Raw genomic sequence first — 23,584 nt, forward strand, 5'->3', positions numbered from 1 at the left:
TCCCCAGGGGGTTTTGGAAGCAGTCAGCATGCTCAGGAGAAAAGAGAAGTCTTTTCCTGACGCTCCAGTGAGCCTCACTCCCAGGTACCCCAGGGCCGTTTCGTATTTTCGTATCCCTCAAAAATAGTGGAAAGGGGTTTTACAAGGGAGCGAAGGTATAAACGAACCCTGCTTTCAGGTTCCCTGGTCACAGGCAGCACATAGTTTCAGGAGGGTACATCTCACACCCCTGAAGCCACCAGCGCAGGCTGTGAGAGAGGCGGCCCCGCGCTGCACGTCGCAGCTGGAGCTCAGCTCTGCTGCTAAAATCCCACCAGTTCCCTAGCCCCCCTTGTCTACCGCCCCCTGGGAAGCTGCCGTGCTCGTCAGAAACTCCTCTTCCCTGTATCCTCTGAGGCTCAGGCTCGGACCTTGACGTCCCTGTGCTGGCTCAGGGTCCCGGTCATTAGTTTGGCAGCGCACTGAAAACTGCTGATCGGCACTGGCCAAGATTTGCCCAGACCCCTGGATTCAACAAACTTTACACAGCCCCAAGCAGTTTTACCACCAAAAGAACAGGTGAGCTCCCCACACCGAGAAAACACCATAACCCAGACTTGGACTCAAGTCTCCTACCCAGGCTGGATTAAATCCCCAGCTGAGAGCTACTTGGATTGACCTAGCTTTCCAGCCCTGAAAGACTTTTCCCTCCCGAAAACAGGAGAGGAGAGGAGAGGAGAGGAGAGGAGAGGAGAGGAGAGGAGAGGGCAAAGGCAGGCAGAGAGACACTACAGCAGTAATTGCAGACACAGATCCCACTTTATCCCTCCGACAGCTTACTCCCCTTGTGCTCTGACACATGTCCAAGTGTACACCTTGCTGGTTTTCTTTTTTCTTTGAACAACCACATAGCGATAAGGTGATTGCATCCGGGTTTGTTTCCACACGGTAACTCCAAAGAGCATTCATCACACAAGAATGATGTAAATGTGGCTTTCTTGTCCTCCAGTGATTGCCTGGCTGGCAAAAAATGTTTAGAAAGTGTAACAATAGTTTTGAAGCAAATAGGAGGAAAGTAAAGACAGGCAGTGTACTTTCCACATCAATGCCAAATATGCTACTGAAGTGGAAAGCAAATAGCTCTTAACAAGAAAAGCCATAATACATAACTATACTCCTGCAAACTTCAGCCTCAAACACCAATACATTAAGACTGAGGTAGGAAATTCCAAGTTCATCACCTAACATTGGAAAGCTACAGAAGTATTAAAAGCTGCATTGTCTGTGGTCAGTTAATAACAGAAGATCAGTTGAAATATGGAGGATTAAAAAAACCTTCGCACACATGCAAAAACCTCAACGCCTCCCCCTTATATGAATAGGGAGCATTCAACATGGTCAACAGACCTGTATTTTGCAAGTGTTGTTCAAAACTATTGTAGCTTCAACGGCACCCTGGCAAGGCTGTCTCGGGGGACCGGGTGTGCATGGATGTAACATGTAGGATGAGATACGTTAAAGCATAATATGGGTGAAGTGTCTGGCTTAACGCATGCCTGTATTTCCAGAGCAGGTGACCAGGGCTTGTGGAAGGGTTAAAAACCCAAAACTGGAATTTAAGACTAGGGAGAAAATGTCGAGAAAACACCTGTCTCCCTGTCAGCACCCTCTCTGCCACCCTGCAACTCCTGCCGTCAGAGGGAGGAGAAGCCACATTACAGCTCATATTGGCGTGGAGGGTTTTTTTTTCCCCTCCTTTTTTTTCTGGCGCTTTTTCTATTATCATCCGAGGATAATCCTAACTCGGGGCTTTCCTGCCCCGCCACCGCGCCGCGGGCCGACCCGGCGGGGGCCGCGGGCCCGGCGCAGGTCCCGCCCCGTCGGGCCGGGCCGGGCCGGGCCGGGAGCTGCCCGCGCTGATTGGGCTGGCGGCCGCCGCCGCTGCTGCCGCCGCCGCTGCCGCCGCCGCTGCCGCCGCTGCCGCCGCCGGGTCGGGACGGGACGGGACGGACCGGGACGCGCCGCTCGTGGGGCTGCTGCCGCCGCCGCTGCCGCCGCCGCCGCGGCGCTGCCTGCCGGCCCCATGGCGAGCACGTCGGCGGAGATCATCGCCTTCCTGCTGAGCCTCTCGGGCTGGGTGCTGGTGTCCTCCACGCTGCCCACCGACTACTGGAAGGTGTCCTCCATCGACGGCACGGTCATCACCACCGCCACCTTCTGGGCCAACCTCTGGAAGACCTGCGTGACCGACTCCACCGGCGTCTCCAACTGCAAGGACTTCCCCTCCATGCTGGCGCTGGACGGTCAGCTCCCCCCACCCCCGCCCCCGCCGTCTGTCGGTCTGTCCGGGGCAGCGGGGGGGCCGCGGTTGGGGGGGGTGGCCCGCGGTAGGGGGCTGGGGCGGGACGCGCCGTCGGGGCAGGGGCACCACCTCCGCGCCGCAGCTCGTCCCCGGCTCCACGGGGCGATGGGGGAGCGACCGGGGAGGGTCCCAAAAATAGACACATTATGGTGCATAAGGGCCCGTCTGCCCTTCTCCACCATCTCCTTTTTTGTTGTTGTTTTTCATTAGAAGACTCAAATGTGGACTTGACACACAAAAGATTTAGGCTGATTTCCCCACCACCACCACCTGTCGCGACGTTGCTCTTTCAATGGCTGTGCCAGCCGCGCAACGGTTGGTGGAGGAGAACAAGCGTCTGTGTCATTCTGTTTTTATTAATGTGCCTTTTCTTTCTTCTTTTTTTTAAGTGGTTATTAACTCTGAGGTAATTGCCTCACTGATAAATGACTGTGTAAAAGCTTGCGACGGGCAGGTATGCGCGAGTGGTGCATAGCGGGGCTGGGTTTTACAGCAATGCTATTTTGAAGCAAAACTTAGAATTTTCTTATGGTGCCCGAAACCACAGGCTGAGTAGGTGCTGCGTTTCTTTCCTCGTTAAGAGAAAACATTTTTACTCTTCAAGGAAGCCCTAGTGGGAAACTGAGTCACTGCAAGAAGTCGTTAAACGGTCAGTTGATAAAGCCGTGCCAATTAGGACTTTGATAGAAACAGTGAAAGTGTAGCATCGGTTTCTAGCCGCAGGAGTGACTGTCAGGGAAAGAAGGAAACATTTTTAAAGCAATGGCACCTTTTGGAAGTTTCTAGGGGCGTAATTGAATAACCTGCACAATTTCCCGGTGGCTTTGGTACTCTGAAATGAAGTCGGCTCTGCTGTTCATGGTCCGGCCAGCACCCCTTGGAGCTGGGCGAGTGGCTCTGGGTGTGAAAGGTGTGCTTACAAGGAAAAGAAAGCCTGGCAGCCAAATCCCTGCCAGGGATTAAGATTAAAGATACCAAAGCAAGGGGACATGGGCAACCCCTGAGCATTGCTGTATTATAGGATGTTTCTGTTGGATGGAGACGAGCCTTTCCTCAAGGCTTTTTTGAGCCAATCCCATGGTGCCAGACTGGTGTCCTATCGTGGTTTCCCATCAGCCAGCTCCTCTGAAGCAGCTGCCCAACCTCTGCTGGCACCGGCAGCCCTGGGACACGCTGTAGCGGCCCCAAAACGCCGTGTCTCAGCTTCGGTAGGGGCTGTGATCATCTGCGTGCAGGCAGGTACAGAGCGATCACCAGCGGCTGCCGCTGCGTGGCCTGCCAGAGGCGCTGGACCTCTTGTTTAGCTGTTCTTTTAGTTTGAGGTTAATCTGGTTTTAGAACACGAAAAATATATCTAAAAACCAAGCTTGCAGAATGAGGGACGCTTGAAATTCCAGAGGGAAGAGGAGAAAGAAGAGCAAAGTCCCCATTGCCCCCTTCCTCCAAACTTAAACCTGCAAAATCTTTTCTCTCAGGTGACACATTCCACTTCTCCCAGAGATGAGTTTTGGCAGTAACTGTTGCACAGTGAAACACCTATCTGTTATTATAGGGCAGGAACTTGTTTTTGACAGAAACTACTCCAAACAGCACATCGGAAAGCACCTCCTCCCATCCTCATGGCCAGGCTGTTTAGCAGTGGTGGAGGGAGGTTTGGCATCAGGGTTTCTTAACAGGATCTCTAAATGTTGTGGGGCCAGATCCTGGTACCCGACCAAAATCCAAATAAAAGGTGGGTGGGATAGAGAACAATGTAATTATTTGTCGCCACAGAGGAGCAGCTACCTCAGCCAGCAGTGCTTGCAGCAGCTAGCCTAACCCCAGTTCCCCTTCAGCGCAGCTACGGCATCTCCCGTGAACCTCTTAGCTGCTGGCAGTGTGTGTGTGTGTGTGTGTCCCCTCTTCACCCTAATCCTTCCCCGGTGCAGGAGCATACTTTTGGGTTGCAATGTGTCACACGTAGCTCAGAAGAATTTGGGCATCAGCATGCAGCTGAATCTTCCCTTGGCCCCTGAGTAGCCTCTCTCCTCCCTCCTCTTCCTCCTTGCACAAGACTTACTTTGCTGAGCTGAATTTCATTTTCTGTGATGAGGAACATGGGAACCTCTTCACTACGTCCTCAGGTGGGGGCTTCACAAGAAGCAAAAGAGGAGAGATCTGACTTCCTGTTTTCTCTGCAATTTTTGTGAGCAGAAACCGTAAGCCCCATTGAGATAAGCGTAGGGAAAACAGGTTGCATCTTTTGAAATGGTAGGGCAGGCTGGGGAAATAAATTACAACTTGTTTTGTTCTTCAGGGCTAGCTCCACTCCTTCCTCACATAGCTGGTGAGCATTTCCCTAGCAAAGCAGTTCCTTTTCTAAGGCAATATTTACTTGTTGTATTGGAAAGCTCTGAGTTTTGCTGGAGATCGTGTCAGGAGCGACTGCTCAGGTCCATGATAGAATCACCAGTCAAAACGAGGGGGTAAATAATCAGAGTATCACCGTGCCCATGCCAGGGCACCCCAGGAGAAGTCCGTCCTTTTGGGGTGCCCACGTAAGTGTTTGAGTTTGGGTGAGGAGCGATCAGGAGAGCAAAGCACATCTCCAGATCGTTGCCTCATGGAGTGGTCTTGGGCTGTGCAACTGGATTCCTCTGAGATAAACTGATATAAATGATAAGCTCTGAGATAGACCGGGGCACTAACAGGCTTTCGGGCCATCACGCCATCCTAGTGGCTGTCAGAGGAAAAATTGCATGTGACGCCCTCCCACTTTGGTGCGTTTCTGCATGATAAGTCCATCTGGCCAATCCTAACAGGAGGCTCAATCTCACATTTTGTATACAAGCAAAAATCCCCTTGCTGTCTGTGGCACTGAGATTCATTTGGGGTTTACTTTTGCGCACCAGTGGTTATAGGTGGCGACTGAGCCACAAAACGGCCTCCTCAAAGCCGGCCCTATCAGTTATAGCATTTCCTACAGGGGAACAAATGACCTTTTGAAAGAACATAGCTGAACAAAAATTTACCTATGAGATAAAAGAGGGTATTAGAGCTTAGGAAAACATACAAAAGCACAAATGCTCTGGGTGTGTACTTTTAGAAAGAAACTGCGCTGTATCTGTAAGGCAACCTCTTATATTGCATGTGACGCAGACTCCGAGGTGCCATTGGAGGTATTTATTATGAGAGTGGCAATCCCCACAGCAGTATGCATTTTTTTCTGTGTATCATACAATATGAATATATGAATTCCTCCTGCCTCTTTGACTCACACAAGAGCAGTGAGGCAAGAAAGACGATAACCTAACAAGATTAATTTGAATGCAAGACAAAACACATTTGTCTAAAAAAAAAAAAAAAAGAGATAGCTTTCTCTTGGAATGCTGCTAAACATGACTTTATGAGTAATACATGCTTGTCTACTTGTCTGTTTAAAACATATGGCTTTCTGTCGCTCTGGCTGTTCATTTGGGTAGTCACAGAATCACAGAGTCACAGAAGGGTTGAGGTTGGAAGGGACCTCTGGAGATCATCTAGTCCAACCCCCCTGCTCAAGCAGGGTCACCTAGAGCACATGGCCCAGGACCCTGTCCAGATGGCTCTTGAATATCTCCAAAGAAGAAGACTCCACAACCTCTCTGGGCAACCTGTTCCAGTGCTCAGCCCCCCTCACAGTAAAGAAGTTTTTCTTCAGTGTGTACATGGTTAGGTACCAGCTTCTGACAGATATTGATGCAAATACATATAATAAATATTTGGAAAGGGGGCAGTCTTTGGTCTTCAGTTGAAGAGTGTGAAGAAATAGGCAACTCCCCCTTACACTTCTCTCCATTATAAGTCTTACAATGCAATGTTCTTATTTTCTAGGAAGCAAAGAAAAAGTTTAATTACTGGTACGGCCAAATGCTGTTCAACAGTCACTTGTAAGCCAGGTCCAAGCAATAGGAGGATGGATTTGGTGAAAATGTTGATCCCACCCATTTATGCTTGTTAATACTTCAGTCAGCCTAGTAGATCTTGCAAAAAGTCATCTGTTCTTCCTCATTACTGGTGTAGATTGTCAGCTTTTCATAAATTTTGTTTTAAAAATATATGCCAGTTGAATAATCACTATAGCGAACTGAAACAAGTCAGAGTCTGGCTTGGCCTACCGAATTTGGTAAAACATTTAGTGAGGAAGGTTATTCATTCAGCAGAGCTGAGCAGCGCTCCAAGTCATGCTATTTATAATTGAAAATGATTTGTGGGTGAGTGAGTTAATTATTTCTTGTTGCCTCACTACCCTCTACCTATTTGAAACCTATGTATTGACCTTCAGTAACAATTGAATTTCAGCCATGTTGTTTCTAGCATATGCTAGTTATTTTGGTTGGGGTGAATATTTACTGTTTCTCCTCAGAGGTTCAGACATAAATAAAAGTTTAGAGGACTTCTGGGTAAATGTGTTCATGGTTCAGCACCTTAATGTGTCACTTAGCTACTAACAGTGTCCATAAATTGGACCTGTCAAAAATAATAGCTTCTTTGGCACTTTTCACCTCCTGCTTTACCTAAATGTGCTACAAGAGATACCTTTACACACCAGAGAAAGAAGTAAAAGTGAACTTTTGCATGCTTTCTATAGCTAAAATTAACAGCGCAAGACTGCTTTCTTCAGACTTGTGTCCTATAAACCAAGAGCCACTTTGAAATCTTATTAAAACCCTTCTCCTGCTGACATCCCTTGAGTTTTGCCCGAGTTAAAAAAAAGAGAATACAGGGTAAGGATTTGATTCGAAAACAGAAGTGTACCTATCATTAGAATTTGAACCTCACTAATTTGGTTTTACTTCGCTGTTAAGGAAATTTACTCTGTGCGGTTTCATTAGAAGGGGAGTTATCTCACCTCATTTCGGATAACCACAATAGAGCTGTTTGCTGTGAACCGCCCTAGGCTCTCGTTACAATCCTTCGAGAAAAATTAAGTTCAATTCATTTGCTCTATTGTAGGCAGGTATATTAGGATACGGTGAATAGCACCTTAAAAATGCTTGGTTTTCTCAATTGATTATATAGCAGCATTTGGTCCAGTGAATACCAGAAATGAAGAAGCTTTTTATAGTATATGACTGCATGCTGTGCAGAATAGTTTACTCTTAAACATACCCTTACGTTTTGTGTTCTTGGAGATCCCAAACAAAAATCAGGACAACTGAACTAGGACCTAGGCAGAGCTTAGGCAGACGGCAATCTTTGATTCGGTTCTGTAAGTCTTTGTTCCATAGTTCTTTTGCTGGATTTTCCTCTAACGTTTTCAGAGGCGGCCCCTGTACTACGGGGTATGGGGGTGCTTTGCTGTTCTTTGAGTGGTGTTTGGGGTGAAGGTGTCTCCGTTAGGGTGCCGTGGGACAATGTAGGGGATTCTGATTGCACGTTTAGGGGTTTGAGAGGAACCTGGGCAGATGAACACTTCTCATGGTTGCTGATGTAGGACTGATGCCCCTTGGCAGGGAGCAGAGACGGAGAAGACCAGAATCAGCAATTGTTTCCTAACTAAGCTATGCTGCTGAGAGAGCAGGCGAGAGGTTCCTCAGCTCCAGTGTTGGGATGCATTACTTCTTAGGTATTTTGAAAAGCTTTTAAGGAACAGCAAGGTGACAGTAAACTTTTATTCTAGGAGCAGTTATGTCCTATGTTTTCTGACAACTGCTAAGGGAACATACAGGCCATACTTGTCAAAATATTCTGCATTAACATATTAGTACATATGTGCAGCACAATAGAAATCCAGAAACCAAAAGGAAAAGCTGATTTGCATGCAAATAGCAGGATGGTTTTCCAGCTCAAAGTTTAAACAGGGTGATAATGCTGAAGCAACACTATAGCAAGGAAAAATGTATTTGAGGTAGGTTTCTGTAAGAACTGAAGGTGTCTTCTTTACCCTCTTTCAAAACAGGTATTTACAAATGGTGATACATTATTGCATGTAAACAAGAAGAGCTATTACACCTGATTTTAGATATCTGAAAGTTAGATGTGTAGCAATACCCAAGTCTGAACTTGTCAGCCTATACTTCATTTATCATCAATGGAGAAAAAGAAGTTCCTCCAGAGGGCAGCTCATCTACCTACCACAGGTGTCTACCTTAGTAGTTCAGACTTAATGTATCTAATTATAATGCTAGACATCTAAGCTGGCACAAATGACTCTCTCTCTCTTATATTCCAGTATTAGAGTCTTACGGCAGTTACAGTTATTTCATTGAATGTTGTGTTTCTTTAGCAGACAGGTTAGTATGCTGGAAATGAAAGATGTCTATGAGTGCAGACGGACAATAGATAAATGCCAGTAGGTTGTGTTCAAAGACACACAGTGTAGCACCTGAATTCTGTAGGACTGATTAAACATGGTGTGATGTGCTATTAATTGCTGCTTGTGTGCTGGAAATCAATGTTATTTTAAAACACTCTGTTCAAACATAAGGGTGGTCATCCTGGGTCGGACTGAAGCTCATCTGTCTCCAGCAGCGGTCAAAGTGGATGCACAGTAAAGAGTATAATAGTAGACCAAGCATTTGTGATAGCTTCTCCCAGCGTCCCGTCATGTGCAGCTCAGGGACTCCCCAGCCAGACGTGAATTTCTCTTTAATTAATTTATCCAGCATCTTGAACCTGTGTAAGCTTGTAGCATCCACAAGGTCCTGGGGCAAGGAGTTCCCCAGCTTAGCTATGTGCTGTATGAACAACCACCCCTTCGTTTTTGATGTGCTGCCTTCTGTTTTCATTTGGTGTCCCCTTGTTCCTGTTTTAGTATATTAATTAACACCTTTATTAAGGTCTTTTATACATTTTATTTGGTATCTGTTATGTGAAAGTGGGCAATGAAAACATGATTTAGTGCTCAATATTTCCACCCACTGGAGATCAAAGAGAAGAGAATGAAAACACTAATGGAAGTACATTTTCATTTTAAATGAGATGTAACAGCTTATGGAGAAGAACTTCCTGGGATGATTATTCAGCTTTGTGAGATTGCAATGTTCCACCCAAAACCAGGGATGTGTGGTTACCACAGAGTTTTTATTACAAAGAGCTCTCAGAAGGGAGAAGATACCAAGCAATCAGTTTTCCCAGGGCCTTACCCTGGGGGTGTTTGGAGTATCCTCAGTCAGGACTGAAAAACTGTGTATGGCTGAAGCCAGGCTTTACTTGTTTGTCCTGGTTTAAGCATGGCAGTAGTTTGATCTCAAAGGGTCAGTACGCCCTCAAGGTTGAGCACGTGTTTCACTTTCCTGCCGAGTGAGAGCCTTAGGGGCTCACAGAAGTCAAATCAGTGCCATGTTGGCCCAGACCTTGTGCAGCTGCTCTGCAAGACCAAGCAGGTGCCACCTATTGCAGATACTGTGCTTGATGCCACAGGGGTTTTTTAAGCCAGTCCTGAAGGAAGCAGTATGTTTGTCAGGCACTGGGGTCCTGTGAGGATGCCCTGCAAATGGCAGACTGCACCTAGAAGAAGACACTCGGTGCTGAGGTGATGTTGCTCCATTGGAGGTCTAATTCTGTTTGCAATAATTAATGCCCAATGCTGGGTGGAGCAAAAGGAGCTGCAGTGAAATCCAGCATGGTCCCTGCTCTAACTTTGCATTGCACCTTGTGATTGCAGGTTACATCCAAGCCTGCAGAGGACTGATGATCTCTGCCGTCTGCCTGGGCTTCTTTGGTGCCGTGTTTGGACTGGTTGGGATGAAGTGTACCAAAGTTGGAGGCTCCGATCAGACTAAAGCAAAAATAGCTTGTTTAGCTGGACTGATTTTCATTCTTTCTGGTAAATATGACTTTATTTCTCTTAAGTTTATATGTTTGAAGTTGTATCAGAGCTGATTCTTTCCTCAGAAATCAGTGCATGATACTGCATGATTTCAATGGCTTCAGTGTCAGGCCCAAAGCTCTTCTACTGATCCCACTGAAGACAGGATTGTCTTACATTTTTCAGGGTTGTGTTCTATGACCAGTTGTTCCCTGTATGCGAACAAGATTACATCTGAGTTCTTTGATCCTACTTTTATTGCACAAAAGTAAGTACTTTTTTATTACCCATGAATCTTTCAAAGAAATAGACCTCAAGTTACTGCACACCAGAAGCCATTTATACAGAAAGCAGATGCTCCTGCTGTTGGTCAAAAACGAAAAGTGGGCTGCAGTTTTGTTTAATCATATTATCCAACTGTAGTAACCATGAGCTGAAACTTAATGAACTGATACTCTCTACAGTGCTTGGTTTGCAGCTTTTGTACCCAGGCTTATCATGACTTGATGGGATTCTGCAGCCCTTGCCACAGAGCAACTCTGGTTATCTCGGTTAAGTTTATCTTTGTCTCAGAGATGCAGAAAAAAGGATATCAGAAGACACTCATTAGGCAGGTAATTTAATAGGAAGTGAAAAAATTGTTTCCTTATAAGCTTTGGATAGAAGATGGTTTTCATAAAGGTGTTGAGCATTGCACAAATCTTGAGTCCTCTGGAGGAGAGGTTTCTACAGGTTCTGCTTTTTTTTTTTTTTTTCCTGACAGATTTTTCAAATCCAGATGCCTAAAATTTGGATCATAAACTTTATCATAATCCATGATCATACCATGACTAATATAAATGTTTAGGTTGCTTTGGCTATACATGTGATTAAATTTTAGGGAGTGTGTGTTTACAGAATTGCAAGAGTCATATCAGAAATAATGAGCATCCCTTAAGACTCTTTTTAAAATACTAGCCTGTGCGAGTCCAAAACACCAGCAATTCACAAAACAGTGGTTGGATTTTTGATTCACATCTTAGCCACCAAGTTTGAAAATGTTGGCCATAAGTTACAGCATCTTAGATTTTCATGTGTTGGTTTCTTTTGTAATGTAAACTTCCCTTTAAAAACAAGGATTTCAGAGCTTTCTTTGTGGTGTTTCCAGGATGCATCAAGCATTGGGTGCAAATCTCCCTGAGGCCCAGGCTCTCAGAGGGGAATCCTGAGCCTTTTCCTTTCTTCTTGGTAAAAGCAAAATAGTTTGGCTGAATAAATAGAATCTACATCTACAGGATCTACATCTGTCGTAGGACTGACACTACTTCTCTTTTCTTGAAAACAAGTTTAATATTAGTTTCCTTCCTAAGTCAGCTATAGTTTCCGCTTGTTTCACACACTGAAAACAGGATCCAAAGGCCACCAAAAGAAACGGGGATGTGTGCTACTGTGAAGAAAATGGAGACTGGCTATATAGCCAGAAGTTAATTATTCATCAGGCTAACTGTTAGTTGCGAGAAATGCCTTAGTTATTGCCAGAATCCCCTTTGCTATACTGTATTCCTGCTCTGTTGTGAAAAAGCGGGCAGAACTTGCAGCAGAGTTTGCCTGTGAGCAAATGAGAAATCCACTTTAAAATATTAAAATAAAGGTAGTAAAACACCCTCTGCAGAAGTGGCCTTTTTCAAGAATAACAAACATAGTACAACTGCGAGCACACATAATGGCAATGACAAAGATAAAGGCAGAGGGGAAAGCCAGAAGCTGTAATTTGAATTGTGCGTGATGTAGCTGACGCAATGACCTTGTGACAGATTAAGATAATGGTGGCATTTGACCGCTTTCTCTCTGAACCAGGGTAAAATATGCTGGGGAATTTATTTCGTGCTTTTTGCAAACTATATTTTGATATGCGATGCAGATGCTTTGAATAATGCTTTTCTGTTATATCACGGAAATTTGGCATTGGCCCTTAACTGAGAGAGGCTGCTGTTGTGGGATTCAGCCTTTTGCCTTCTGCTGCACTTTGCTCTCCTGAAGTTCTTCTGGTGGTGTGAAAAAGGGGCCTAAGACACCGCTAGCTGACAGTGAATGACATGAAATGTTTAGCATCGTTTCAGCTGTTAGAATTTCACTCCATTCTTCTGCATTTAGAAGAGGCACCCCAAACATGGATGGGTGCAGGAGGGAGGAGACTTCTGATATGAATTTATGTCTTCAACTGAGGAATGACAGGCATCTCCAGGACACCCTAAAAACAACCTTACTTAAAAAGAATTCTTAGGCTGAGTTTTATGTTCTGATGCAATAGTTTGTGTTATCATTTTAAAACAACTTCAAAGAGTTGTTTGACTGTGTGTAATAACACCTGTGGAGTCTTTGGGACAGCATTGGACACCTGGGTGCTTGCAGCCAAGACGAGTTTCATTTTTCCTGAGACACCTCTAATAGAAGAAAAATCTGTGCTTCTCTCTGTTTTCTGGTCTTGCTAAAGTTGTTCCCAAAGCTTCTGTTAGACAGTTATTTTGTTGCTTTGCTACTTTTAATAAAAACTTCTCCAATATTTATCTTTTTTTCCTATGCTACAGTTTGAGCTCTATAATCATGATTATTCTTACTGATGAATGGTTTATAGAGAGTTGTTTCTCTTCAGCCTTCTTTTCTGTGAATTGATCATGCACAGTTCACACAGGCCTTCTTTTTCAGCTGTTTTATCAAATTTCTTACACTCGTCTCTGTGCCTTTATTTTGCTTTTTTATTGTAGTGCTCAGACTTAATTTTGGGCTGAGGGACCTAAATGGGAAGGAGAAGCAAAGAATATTAGCCTACTTCTTTGCGTTGTCCCACTGTCACATAGCTTTGAATCTATTTTTCATTTTCCAAGAATCATGTGAATTAGACATTCAAAATATGTATTTTTTTGGGGTAGTTGTGTTGATTCATTGAGAAGATATGTTGTTTATATATGTTCTGGAGTTCATCCAGTTACCTAATGAAACTTCAACTAGTTTTCTTGAAAGTTTGCTTCACAGTCTTAATGTACATAACAGCTAGGCTATTTTTCTTCTATATTGGTATTAGACTTCCTTTGTTTCGCTGAATTCTACCTCCCTGGATTACAGTACAAAATCTGCTGTTAGCCTACTCAGTCAGTGGAAGGTGGCTTTCAGTTCACCACCGTTGAAATCTAGTCTTCAGAAGTCACCACCTTTAGCCTCTTCCTCAGTGTCTTGTTCCCCTCTGAAGGGCCATCAATTTCTGAGCAACCTTTAATCAGGTGGATTTCACTGATTGGAACCAGTGGATATGCAGCCACAGAATTTGTTGTTACCCAGTTCTTACAAAAAAATTATAAGAACTGAAAACTGTTTCCTGGAAAGTTTTTTCATGATAAAAAAAGGGAAGGGAGAAACAACAAATATGGAAGCTTCTTCTAAAAAAATCCTATCTCCAGTTTTTTTTTCAGGAACCACCAAAGTATGTAATGTTTTTGAATATGGTACGTAGTGGATTTTGGATGGAAGCTTAGGGTTGGTATCTTAAATACTGAAAAGTTGGATTGGATAAAATCCAGGGAGCCATACATGGGCTGATATACAATTGAAAATTAGATTTCCTTAAGCTGTGGTGTAAGTCAAAGAAGTCTTTATCTGTGCAAAGATATTCAGGAAAGGCCAATTTGGCTAGCTCTGCAACTCATTAACCTAGCAGGATGGCAGTAACCTAAGAAGGGTCCATATATACAATCTGCTTGTGTATGTTATAATATCAAAAGTTGGTTAAAATGTACAAGCAACCCCAGGAACAAAGACCAGACCCCATGTCTTCTGCTTCCCAACTAGTAGGCAACAGCCAGGCGACCCCTTTCTACCCCAGTTTAGTCTTATTTTCTGTACAACAGAAGAGCTTCCAAAGAGGAGACGGCAATTGGTCCTCTTATATCTCTCTGGCAAAACGCATTTTAAACATTGTTAGGTGGAAATGTGAAAATGAGCTTGTGTTACTTCTTCTCTTGGCAAATGGTCTGGCAGTTAAATTGTCAGAGCTGCAGCCCCACTGGGTCTTTGTGCAGCCGCATCCTCCAGGAGCGCAGTGGTCAGTGCAGATGTGTGTGGGAGCCTGGCCATGCACTGTGTCCCTTAGGTGTGCTCTGACTGGACCTGTTGGGATGGAGGGATCCCCAGGCTTGGACTTCCCTCACACAATTTTGCATCAGAGCAAATCACCTTGCTCTGCCTTTACAGGTGGTTAAAAAGGGCACTTGGAGGGTGAGATTCAGCACGAGTATTTTGGAAGTGTGCTTGTGAGCACATGTTTATTCCTGTGTGTTGTCTATAATGGCATCCGAGGTGATGAGCTCTCATGTAGACATTTACTTTTAATCAGGTAAAGCCCAGTCCTTGAACAGAAGGAAAGTTGTTTAGTCTAGTGAAAACTGTAGCACATGGTTAGAAACATGAGCATGAGGGTTAGAAACAAAACTTCATGCGTTTGGCAGGTTTGGAAGTCGAACAGGGGACTGTGTGCAGAGTTTCTCCAGGGTGAAAGGCAGCTGAGCTACAGTTCCCAGCATTTTAATTTGGGGGTTGGGTGCCTAAATCCAACATCAGGTATATAGGGCATTTGGGGGCATCTGACCCCCCCCTTTTTTTTTTTTTAAGCAAGGGATGACAAATCAAAGCTCCTCTGTTTAGAACAGTGTGGATGGAAAATGGAAAAGCAGCCTGTCAGAGCACTACCAGGGCCATGGGGAGTCAGGTTCAAGCCCTCACCAAGCGTCCTACCTCTGAGCTCTAATGTCTCCATCTGTTTTTGGCAATGAGTCACTGAGTCAGAAATGACTGATATTCTAAGTGTGGCTTTCTCCCACTGCGGCTTTCTAAAAGTCTGTGCTTTACCTCCGGGTCAAGGAATTAAATGCTGAAACCCTAAGAAAAAATGAAAAACTGACTTTGTGTTCTCCTTCATCCTTTTGTGACTTATTATACAAGGTCCTCTCATTTTCTCGGTCTCTGAGCTCAGTGAGGATTTTTGAGTGTTTCCAGAGTGTCATCTTTGTACAAACAGCTTTCTGGTAGTTTTAATCATAAATTTTAACTAAGAGTAAATTAGGATCTGTTCACGTGGAAATGCTCAGAACTAGCTGACAAGTGTGCAACCACAAAATCTTTGTCGTTCAGAAAGGCTGTCAAGCAGAGGCTTTCTTTGGACTACCTCACCAGAGCTCACAATAAGCTTATTCACAAAGACTTAAATTAATAGCATATACAACAGAGCCATCTGAGTAGTAACAGCAACTGGATAGGGCATAGGGTCTGTATTTACTACGCAAGATCCAAACTGCGGGAAGGACCTGAAGGTTTTGTCCATGAGCAACCAGAGTGGGGAAGATGGGGCGGAATGTGCCCAGGCTGTGCTAATAGTGAAGACAGACTCTGGAGACTACTGGGCCCGCAACCTAAAGGTTGCGTCTTAAAGGTGTTTTAAACAAGAATATCATCTTGGTTGAAGAGCTAAGGAGTGGAGGTGTATGGCAGCCACGGCTTTCCGCTTGTCTTGAAACTCTACAGCTCTGACTATAGCTGCCAGCCTCAATCCAGCAACAGCTCTAGAGGCAGAAAGTAATAGGCACATGCATGTGTGCATGCATACGCATGTCTATCTGTGTGTGTAAATATATGCATGTATTTATTTATATATATACACACATGTATGTGCATATATGCATATACATACACACATCTATACATATATAGATACCTATATTTTTTACACACACACACACACACACACACACAAATAATGCTTGAAGTAGGCTGGATTGTGGATAGAGAGAGACAGAAATCCTGCAAACCAAAAGGGAGAAATAAGGAGAGTTGCAGGCAGCAGCTCTCATCACTAGCCTAAATAGCCTTAGAGAAGAGCTCACTGAAAGCAGTGGTCCATCTTGGGGGAGGGGGAGAGGGAGACACTGGGGGACAAATCTGCAGTGATTCGGGGGCCAGAGCTGAGCACGGTACAAGGGCTGAAGAGTCCCATAACCACTCAGTCAAACGATCTAGGAAGAGGTCTGGAAAGAAAGGCACTCCAGCTGGCTGTGCGGGGACGTAAGCATTGCAGAACTGCACCAAAGGGACAAAATTTGCCTCTGGAGTAAAAGAAAAATAATGAAAAGAATGTGTCAGAACTACTGATTTTTCTGCGGATAATATATATGTCAAGTACTGAAAGTTATTTAGGAAAAATGTAATTTAGTTGTTTTATTCTGGGAAAAAAAACAGTTAAATTCATTCTACTGTTACTAAACACATTTATTAACTTATAGGTATGAACTGGGAGCAGCTTTGTTCATTGGCTGGGCTGGAGCTTCACTCTGCATAATTGGTGGCAGTATATTCTGCTTCTCAATAGCTGAAAACAGTAATACTCCAAGGTAAAACACAAGCTGTGCTTACTGAAGGAAATCAATACTAGCACATTTGTACCTGCTATATGTATGCAGTTTGATTACTTTTCCAAAACACTTTGCAATGAGGTGCAGAAAAGGATTGTACAGATGAACGAAAATAGTGGGATTTAAGGATGATTCTCTTTCCATCATTAATGTAATTAAGAAAAGCTACTGACTCAGTACAAACATTTGTATTATATATACTTAATACATTTATTAGAGCTGGAAAAAAATCCACTCCATGATGTAGGAAAAGTGGACAGGTCACCTTAGAAATGTGAGTGGAAGGCAAAATGCTATTAAGAGACAAGTTTGTTTAACCTCAAGTCATCAGATAAAAACCGACAGAGCTGAGGACCTGTGGTGGTGGTAGTGGGACCTCCAGCAGAGGAAGGGGGGTGATGAGGAGGAGGCACAGCTGGGGTGAGTAACCGTTAATCTAGGACCTGCCACAGCCTAAACTTCTTCTGATTGGGTCCTAATTTACTTGGCTGTGAACAAGGGATGCGTGTTTATATGAAAGTGAATTGCAAAGAAAGATGCTGGAGAGGAAACTGAAACATCAAAACAGAATGAGCTTGCACAGGGAAGGAAGGTGTCCCCCTTCCTCCAGCTTTAAACCCCTATGCATTTCTTCTAGTTTTAAATTCTTATAATGCTTAGCTTCAGAGATGTTACCTGTTTGTGGGATAAGCTCTAAATGGGCGGTTCTCTCTTCTCTTCAGGATGGGGTATGCATATAACGGAGCCACATCTGTGATGTCTTCTCGTACAAAGGTCCACAACACCATTCCAGACAAAACCCCACCAAAGCACTTTGACAAGAATGCTTATGTTTAATTGTACTGTTCCAAGATCCAAAGCCAGTTATAAAAATCAGTGTGTGTGTTTCATTCAGAGAGTGATTTTTCCCCTCAAAACCCAATGTAATTACCATGAAGATGATGAATTTTTAAAATATTAACTTGCAGCTTTTTACATATTGATGTAAATTTTGTAATACAATATTTTAAGATTGATGTTGGTATTGTAAAGTTTATACCTGCAAATCATGTGCTTATGTTGCTTTCTAGAAAAAAATAAATAGGGTGTTTACAGATGCAGTATGTCAATTGCTTGCCAGAATGGCATCAGACTCGTATTTACTGTAGCACATCCTTGCAACCGATTCTGAAATGGGTTCAGTACTGGACAAAACTGCTATATTCTGTGCAGGTTCATCTGTAAAATGTCTCCACTTAGAAGCAGCGATGTTAGAATTTGATTTTCAGAGCGCATTGTAACTCCAGTGCCAGGCGACGACAGCCGAGAGGAATCAGCAGGCTCTTACCGCCTTATTGTACTGCCAGGAGTGGAAGAAAGCATAAGTTAGTCAATTCGGTGCCCTAGGAAGAAGAGGAGGAAGAGGCTGGGGAAAGTAGAAAAAAACCAGGGAATTTAGGGAGCCCAGAGCCGAACAGATCAGCCCCAAGCAACTGGGTTAAGCAACGGAAGGGAAAAACCCTCGGCAATACCAGCTGGCCTGCTCTTAGAGTGACATTCCTGAAGGGTTGACCAAATAAAAGCATGCAATACTTAATAGCACCTTTTAAATAGTCTGCAGTTAGTTACAACAGTTCAGAAATTCAGCTGGTATTTTTTCTTTGTCTGTCTATAGAAATGTGATGGCTTTTGAGCAAGTATTTGTACAATGATTCAATAAACAAGAACTGATTATGAATAGCCACAAAATACTTTCTAGACTGAGACCCTATAACTAGGCACAAAATCAGGTTCTGTCTTGACATTTGAAGAGATGAACCCTTGGAGTGTCGTTAAATTGGTTATTTGGGGAAAAAGGTGTAAATATGAACAATGATCAGCCCTATTTATTTATGGCACAGTATGATAGAAGAAGAATGTTTTGTATCTTAAAGCATCATTGTGCCTTTTTTGAGAAGGCAGCCAATATGGGCAAAACAAAAATATGAAAGCACTAGCTCAGTGACAGGTCACTACTTTTCTTACCTCAGCTTGATGTTCTTATTTCTTTCCAGTTTCTGTAATTTTATGTTAACTTGTGTAAGATTCTATTCTAATAGAAAAAAAAGAATAACTCTCCAAAATTGAAGGTATTCAATAACAACTAATTTTATAACTGAGGCCATTTTTTTCATTTGGTGTTTATTGTAAACCATGTTAGAAATGTAACATTTTAATACATGGAAATACTTTATTTAAAATGTTCACAATTTTATATAAAGTTTATGATAAAATACAAGAAAATATACATTTAAAAATCTTATAAAATAAAGTAATACTCTGCAGTAAATTCTGTTCATTGGTTAACAGGCTTTCTTACAAGACCAGTTGCAGTCTTAAAAGTAAACATTAGAGGCAAAATCTTCACCCCAGTGAAATCAAAGAGATTTTTGCCATTGACTTTGCCAGGACTAAGAATTAACTCTGAATTTCCACATAGTGATGGCTAGTAAGGTGTACTTAAATACTCTTGTTTCCAATTCAGGGTTGAAAGACAAAGGGCTCTGTAAACAGTATTCCTGGTTACTACATGAACAATATGACAAATGAATATGAAACAATTTTGATGTTTTCACTTAAATTTCCAACCCCAGCAGAACCCAAAAGCAGTGCCTCTTATTAGGAATACAGCAGTCATATATCTGAAGAATCACTCCAATCTGTTACAGTGACTAAGCTGCTTTTTAATGTGCTTGTATTATCAGCTTCATGAAGGCCTGTTAAAATAACAAAAGAATTTTTTAAAAATGATTAGTAATATTTTGGGGTTATTTTTCTTTATATTGATTTATGACATAAAATCATGCGCTATGTGAACAAACACTTGTGGACTTCAGGAAGTCCAGAATTTCAACCAGTTTGGAAATTACAAATGCTGATAGTATGAAGGAAGTTTCTGTCACAGAATATAATGCACAATATAAGCAGTGTCGGTGTCAACATTACTTTCCCTTTAAAAATGACCTGAAGTATCTTTTCTATAAATATAATAGACACAGTTTTAACCTTTATTATCTTGAAATGTTAGAGCTGGAAAATAGTATAGAATGATGATATAGAGTCCTCCGCTACATAATATTGAGGCTCTTTCCTTACCAGTGATTCAGATATTTATCTCAGCCTCACAGGTCACTAGACATGTATCTTCAACAAATTTAAGAGCTGATTATTATTCTCATGCCAAGGTAATTTTCATACTACCCCCTTCCCCCCCCCCCAATTTTGGAAAGGATAAAAAAAAATTTCCTGGCTGATTAATTTTTAAGAGGATGGTTGAAGCCTAATAGTACTATATGTTTTAAAACCTCAAATCTAAGTGTTTTGGTGTATTGTGTATTTATATACATGTGGGGGGGGGTTATATATATATATATTACACACACATATACACACACACACGTATGTATGTATGTATGTAAATATACTTTTTATATACACACACATACACACGTATATATTAAAAAATACAAACATGCAGCTTTTGTTTTTGTTCTTTTCTTGTAATTTCATGTATAGTATTTTACAATGTGTAATACACTACACAAGCTCTCCTCTATGTGTGTCAGATGCTTAAGACTTATACTGTAAAAGTCTGATTGTGTTACCTTCCTCTTTTGGTACACTTGTCTTCGGAAGACCCCATGCATGTACCACTGATGCAGCATTTGACTCATTTTTTTGAGCTGTCAGTGCCTTCTGACCTCTATCCGCTTTCATCAATAAAAAGTCATCTTCTACAGATGATATATCCCAGTCATCTTCATCAACATCTGTGAACTAACAGAAGAAAAAACAGGCATTTTTCCTCTGTTTCTTCAAGTTCTTCTGAGACCAGGTTCTTCCATAAACCCAACAATGTGAAACTACTGAAGGAAAGGGCAGAAAAGTGGTGCATGGCCTTTATGAGATCTATCACCATAGTTTTAACTTCCACATATTTCAAATACATAAATTATATTAATTCACTACTATACATGCAAAGCTTTTTTTTTTAAAAAGTCAGGAATTGCAAAAATTAAAGAACCATTTCCATAACTGGCAGAAACCTGTGTTTTGTGGCATAACATGTCTAACTAAATAGGGGTCGTCTTTGCTGGGAAATTGGCTTTTCCGATAAGATCAAAAATCTTTTAAATATTAGACTTTAAATATTACTTACATGAAAATAAAGATACTGTATGTTATCATGCAAGGTGGAAGTTTGATTTGCTATATAAGCTTTCTTTGTTTGCACTACATAAATTTAACATTGCAATAAGGGCTTTTTGAATTTAAAATTAATTTATTTAAAAGGAAAATTAAAAAATAAAATTTAAAGAAACACTGGTGCTCAAAGCTAAAATATATATTCCTCCTAAGACTCACTGTCAGAATGTACAAGTATGATTTTTTAAATTAAGCAGCAGATTTGCATAATGACTTCACCAAGTGAGAGCTAAGTCAAACAGATGAACCTGAAGGCTGTGAGTCCATGGCCATTCTTATCTCATCCACCTGAGAACCAAATATCCTCACTCAGCTTTTGAAAAAAAAGAGCCACAGCATTTCTCTGTTTGTCAATCAGTTGTGGTGCAATGGAATCTAGCCGTTATTAGAGGGCCAAACTGTTGAAAGAGAGAGATGTTTTCTCACAAAGTTAATACCTTATTTCACTGAAGTTTCAGAATATTACAATAAAATGTAGAATGTGCTTATACTGCACAGAGGAAAGATTCAGATGCTATTAGAAAACAATGTAAGTTATGTACATACCAGAGAAAAGTCCACAAATATGAACATGTAGTGTGTCTTGACAGAAGTGAATAGACTAAAGTAATGCTGTATGTTACATAATTCAATTTTTAACATTTGTAACTGTTGCAAACTGTTTTTCAAAAAGTGACAGATCTACTCAGTGTGCTGTATTATTAACATACCAGGATTCAACATGTCATTACTTTAAACTATATACATTTGAAGGGTGTGGTCATGAGAGAGACAGTCGCATATATTCGGAAATGCTATAGTAAGAGTTTCTTCAAGTAGTCACTCAGTGCCAAATGATTTTTGAAGTTCAAACTACAGAAAAAATGTCAACTTTGAACAGAACTCTTCATACAGTTTGGATCAAGTGTAAATACACAGCACTACTCCAAACTGCTATGCAGTTTTTTTAACTCAAAGATTTACTTCAAAGAAACACCATAATCCATATAACATCCGTAATATGGCTACAGTCAAGCTAAAATATCATATTCTCTAAAATGTTTCTAAATTAATTTCTGTAAAGTGTGACCTCTATAAAACATATGACAACAGGATGTCTTAGAAAGATTTTGTGGTACTTCAGTTTTGAGAATGACCATTAGCAGCTATTAGTACTTAAGCCATCCTAAGCTAATAAAAAATGTGAATTTTAAGAGAAACCATCACTCCATTGGAATTTTGTGCTTATGTCTTTGGACACATTCAAAAATTGCCACTAAAATTTTGGGGACATTTGAAAATTGCCACTAAAATTTAAATAATTAAATTTATATGCCTACATTTAAACATACAAATATGGTCATGAAGATAATCATGTTTGCATAGAATTAGCAAGAATACAAGATAGTGTGCTGTTCTTTAAAGACTCCAGAAACAAAGTAGCAACATCTGCCCTGTGTTCATAGAGCTCTTTTCAGACTCATGTCCACATCACAATGCACCATTGTATATTCTCTATATTCTAAATGAATTATAGCAAAAATATTTTCCACATCTTTAGAACATTGGTTGTAAGTTTTATTTTGCTACAGCTCTTTTTTCTTGAAGCCCAGAGTTCTTAACACAGTGGCCAATTGTCTACAGACCTGTATAAAACATAACATCCCCTAAATTTACTCTAAAATATATATCTTTTTACACTGTGACCATCTTATGATTTTGTATCATGTGAATTTGCAGAGTGTTTGAAAGTAACATTTGGACACAAAATTACACTGTAATAGTCAGGTCTGATTTGATGGTTTTGTCTCTGGTATGATTTGCAGCTCCCACGCAGTCAATGGACAAGGTAGGTGCTGCCAGTGGCAAATAAAAGCACACAGGCTAAAAATGATTACCCTACCATTACAGTTCAAGTTGATTAAGATTATTGCCCCTTTTTGGAAATTGTTATAGACGTGTCACTTTTTATCTGAAGAATCACTCCTCCCATAAAATTTCAGATTCTGATCATCTCAATTTCAGATTCATTTGTTAGTCAGGAACCCCAAAGGTATCAGTTTTACTATGGATAACATGATTTTCAGTAATTACTATTTGTTTAGTTAAAAAAAAAAAAGATTTTCATGAGTTGCAGAACTATTGTTTGGCTGTCTACTTCAATAACAAATACTAAAACTGAAGTAAACGAGCACTATCTGCTGTTGATTTCTGATCTGGAGCAACTTTTGATCTAAAAAGTTGTTCAGGTAAAGATCAATGTCCATCAAAGTGGCTCACCAATTATAAAACTCTAAAGTAAGGGGATGATGTGGACCTTAGCAAAGCCTGAGAAGAGGTAAAGAATATGCTGTGTTAGTATTCTGACTGTGAACATATGCCAGACTCAATGCACAGACATCACTGCTAGATTGGCTGTAGTTTGGGGATACTACGTGATTTGTAAATAGATGGAACAGAACAAAGACCATACTCAGAAATGGAATTTGTCCCCTTTTGAAAATGCGTATAAAAGCTCCATATCAGATAAAGGTCTAGAAATAAAAACACTCTGAAATACTAGATAAGCAAATTGAGTTTTTGTACATCGGAAACAAGATACTAGTAAAAGCAAGTAAAGAAGGGCTGCTAAAATAAGAGGTAAAAGGATAGCAATTGTGCCCAAACTTCTGATTAGCTGTAGTGGTTCAAAACAGTCATGTTATAAGTTAACAAGCAGTGTGGATGAAGAGGTCACATGTCACAGCTCACTCCTAACACTCTTATATATAACAGTGCAGATGTACTCAAAAAGACTACTTAGCTATAACTTCAAAACTTTCTTTGAGAAGACAG

General features: G+C 41.6%; 2 protein-coding genes across 2 annotated transcripts in view; one reads left to right on the forward strand and one right to left on the reverse strand.

Moving 5' to 3' along the window:
* The first annotated feature begins 1,958 nt into the window (after positions 1 to 1,958).
* On the forward strand, positions 1,959 to 19,008 carry CLDN10 (claudin 10). Its single transcript, XM_013951320.2, has 5 exons — positions 1,959 to 2,282; positions 9,969 to 10,130; positions 10,299 to 10,380; positions 16,418 to 16,525; positions 17,269 to 19,008. Exons 1-5 carry the CDS (start codon positions 2,063 to 2,065, stop codon positions 17,381 to 17,383), a joined length of 687 nt encoding a protein of 228 aa, XP_013806774.1. The 5' UTR covers positions 1,959 to 2,062; the 3' UTR covers positions 17,384 to 19,008.
* Positions 19,009 to 19,087: 79 nt separating this feature from the next.
* The window catches only part of DZIP1 (DAZ interacting zinc finger protein 1), a 44,692-nt gene continuing 40,195 nt past the window's right edge, over positions 19,088 to 23,584 (reverse strand). The window contains exons 19-20 of the mRNA XM_067293403.1: positions 20,170 to 20,341; positions 19,088 to 19,281 (exon numbers count right to left, since the gene is read on the reverse strand). Of these exons, the coding sequence (XP_067149504.1) occupies positions 19,199 to 19,281; positions 20,170 to 20,341 (255 nt within the window). The 3' untranslated portion in view covers positions 19,088 to 19,198. The remainder of the gene's footprint in view (positions 19,282 to 20,169; positions 20,342 to 23,584) is intronic.

This window comes from Apteryx mantelli, chromosome 1 (assembly GCF_036417845.1).
Source record: "Apteryx mantelli isolate bAptMan1 chromosome 1, bAptMan1.hap1, whole genome shotgun sequence".
Classification (NCBI taxonomy): domain Eukaryota; kingdom Metazoa; phylum Chordata; class Aves; order Apterygiformes; family Apterygidae; genus Apteryx; species Apteryx mantelli.

What these genes read in the sequence shown, in the direction of transcription:
- CLDN10 (XM_013951320.2), top strand. Translation starts at nt 2,063, where the DNA reads ATGGCGAGCACGTCGGCGGAGATCATCGCCTTCCTGCTGAGCCTCTCG. An exon ending in ACTGATTTTCATTCTTTCTG is followed by an intron (nt 10,131 to 10,298) that starts GTAAATATGACT and finishes TACATTTTTCAG; the next exon opens with GGTTGTGTTCTATGACCAGT. An exon ending in CCTACTTTTATTGCACAAAA is followed by an intron (nt 10,381 to 16,417) that starts GTAAGTACTTTT and finishes ATTAACTTATAG; the next exon opens with GTATGAACTGGGAGCAGCTT.